The 2,695-nt window shown below is 28.4% G+C and overlaps 1 protein-coding gene across 1 annotated transcript in view; it reads left to right on the top strand.

Annotated features, from left to right (window-relative positions):
• Nucleotides 1-2,470, top strand: part of LOC135155816 (uncharacterized) — a 5,595-nt gene extending 3,125 nt beyond the window's left edge. The window contains exons 3-4 of the mRNA XM_064106081.1: nucleotides 1,113-1,764; nucleotides 2,178-2,470. Of these exons, the coding sequence (XP_063962151.1) occupies nucleotides 1,113-1,764; nucleotides 2,178-2,470 (945 nt within the window). The remainder of the gene's footprint in view (nucleotides 1-1,112; nucleotides 1,765-2,177) is intronic.
• The last annotated feature ends 225 nt before the right edge of the window (nucleotides 2,471-2,695 follow it).

Below are 2,695 nucleotides of genomic sequence, written 5' to 3'. Positions count from 1 at the left end.
GAGATAGTAAAAATGTGCAATAGTGTAATATGACGATATATGATAAATTACAATCGATGTAGAAATAGTAACATTAGATGTAGAAACAGTAACAGTAGATTTAGAAATAGTAAAAATAGATGTAGAAATAGTAAGAGTAGATGTAGAAATAGTAACATTAGATGTAGAGATAGTAAAAATGTGCAATAGTGTAATATGACGATATATGATAAATTACAATCGATGTAGAAATAGTAACATTAGATGTAGAAAAACTAACAGATGTAGAAATAGTAAGAATAGATGTAGTAATAGTAACTTTAGGTGTATAAATAGTGGCAGTTAATGAAGGAATAGTAACAGTGGAAATAGATATAGAAAAAGTGCCAGTAGATGTAGAAATAGTAACAGTAAATTAAGAAATAGCAACAGTGGATGTAGAAATAGTAACAGTAGATGTAGAAATATTAACAGTAGATATATATATAGTAACAGTAAATGTAGAAATAGCAGCAGTAAATGAATAAATAGTAACAGTACATATAGAAATAGTGACAGTAGATGTAGAAATAGTAACAGTAGATGTAGAAATAGCAGCAGTAAATGAATGAATAATAACAGTAGATGTAGAAATAGTAACAGATGATGTTGAAATAGTAACAGTAGATGAATATATAGTAACAGCAGACGTAGAAATAGTAACATTAGATGTAGAAATAGTAACAGTAGATGTAGAAATAGTAACATTAGATGTAGGAATAGTAACAGTAGATGTAGAAATAGTAACAGTAGATATAGAAATAGTAGCTGCAGAAATAGCAGCAGTAAATGCAGAAATAGCAGCAGTAAATGAATGAATAGTAACAGTAGATGTAGAACAGTAGATTAAGAAATAGTGAAATAGTGTAACAGTAGAAGTAGAAATTGTAACATTAGATGTACATATACTTACAGTAGATGTAGAAATAGCAGCAGTAAATGAATGAATAATAACATAAGATGTAGAAATAGTAACAGTAGATGTAGAAATAGTAACAGATGATGTTCAAAAATAGTAACAGTAGATGAATACATAGTAACAGTAGACGTAGAAATAGTAACATTAGATGTAGAAATAGTAACAGTAGATGTAGAAAATAGTAACAGTAGATGTAGAAATAGTAACAGTAGATGTAGAAATAGTAACAGTAGATGTAGAAATAGTAACAGTAGATGTGGAAATAGTAACAGTAGATGTAGAAATAGTAACATTAGATGTAGAAATAGTAACAGTAGATTTAGAAATAGTAAAAGTAGATGTAGAAATAGTAACAGTAGATGTAGAAATAGTAACAGTAGATGTAGAAATAGTAACAGTAGATGTAGAAATAGTAACAGTAGATGTGGAAATAGTAACAGTAGATGTGGAAATAGTAACAGTAGATGTAGAAATAGTAAAAGTAGATGTAGAAATAGTAACAGTAGATGTGGAAATAGTAACAGTAGATGTGGAAATAGTAACAGTAGATGTGGAAATAGTAACAGTAGATGTGGAAATAGTAACAGTAGATGTAGAAATAGTAAAAGTAGATGTAGAAATAGTAACAGTAGATGTAGAAATAGTAACAGTAGATGTAGAAATAGTAACAGTAGATGTAGAAATAGTAACAGTAGATGTGGAAATAGTAACAGTAGATGTGGAAATAGTAACAGTAGATGTAGAAATAGTAAAAGTAGATGTAGAAATAGAAACAATAGATGTAGAAATACTAACATTAGATGTAGAAATATATCGTCACATTAAATGTATAAATAGTAGCAGTAAATGAAGGAATAGTAACAGTGGAAATAAATATAGAAAAAGTGCCAGTAGATGTAGAAATGTTAACAGTAGATATATATATAGTAACAGTAGATGTAGAAATAGCAGCAGTAAATGAATAAATAGTAACAGTACATATAGAAATAGTAACAGTAGATGTAGAAATAGTAACATTAGATGTAGAAATAGCAGCAGTAAATGAAGAAATGGGAACAGACGATGAAGAAATGGGAACAGACGATTTAGAAATAGTAACAGTAAATGTAGAAATAGAAGCAGTAAATGAAAAATAGTAACAGTAGATGTAGAAATAGTAACAGATGATTTTGAAATAGTAACAGTAAATGAAAAATAGTAACAGTAGATGTAGAAATAGTAACAGATGATTTTGAAATAGTAACAGTAGATGTGGAAATAGTAACAGTAGATGTAGAAATAGTAACAGTAGATGTAGAAATAGTAACAGATGATTTTGAAATAGTAACAGTAGATGTGGAAATAGTAACAGTAGATGTAGAAATAGTAACAGTAGATGTAGAAATAGTAACAGTAGATGTAGAAATAGTAACAGTAGATGTGGAAATAGTAACAGTAGATGTGGAAATAGTAACAGTAGATGTAGAAATAGTAACAGTAGATGTGGAAATAGTAACAGTAGATGTAGAAATAGTAGCAGTAAATGAAAAATAGTAACAGTAGATGTAGAAATAGTAACAGTAGATGTAGAAATAGTAACAGATGATGTTGAAATACTAACAGTAGATGTGGAAATAGTAACAGTAGATGTAGAAATAGTAACAGTAGATGTAGAAATAGTAAGAGTAGATGTAGAAATAGTAACAGTAGATGTGGAAATAGTAACAGTAGATGTGGAAATAGTAACAGTAGATGTAGAAATAGTAGTTGATCACCATC

This window comes from Lytechinus pictus, chromosome 10, assembly GCF_037042905.1.
Source record: "Lytechinus pictus isolate F3 Inbred chromosome 10, Lp3.0, whole genome shotgun sequence".
Taxonomy (NCBI): Eukaryota; Metazoa; Echinodermata; class Echinoidea; order Temnopleuroida; family Toxopneustidae; genus Lytechinus; species Lytechinus pictus.
The sequence above is the reverse complement of the archived record's forward strand: the minus strand, read 5'-3'. Positions and strand labels throughout refer to the sequence as shown.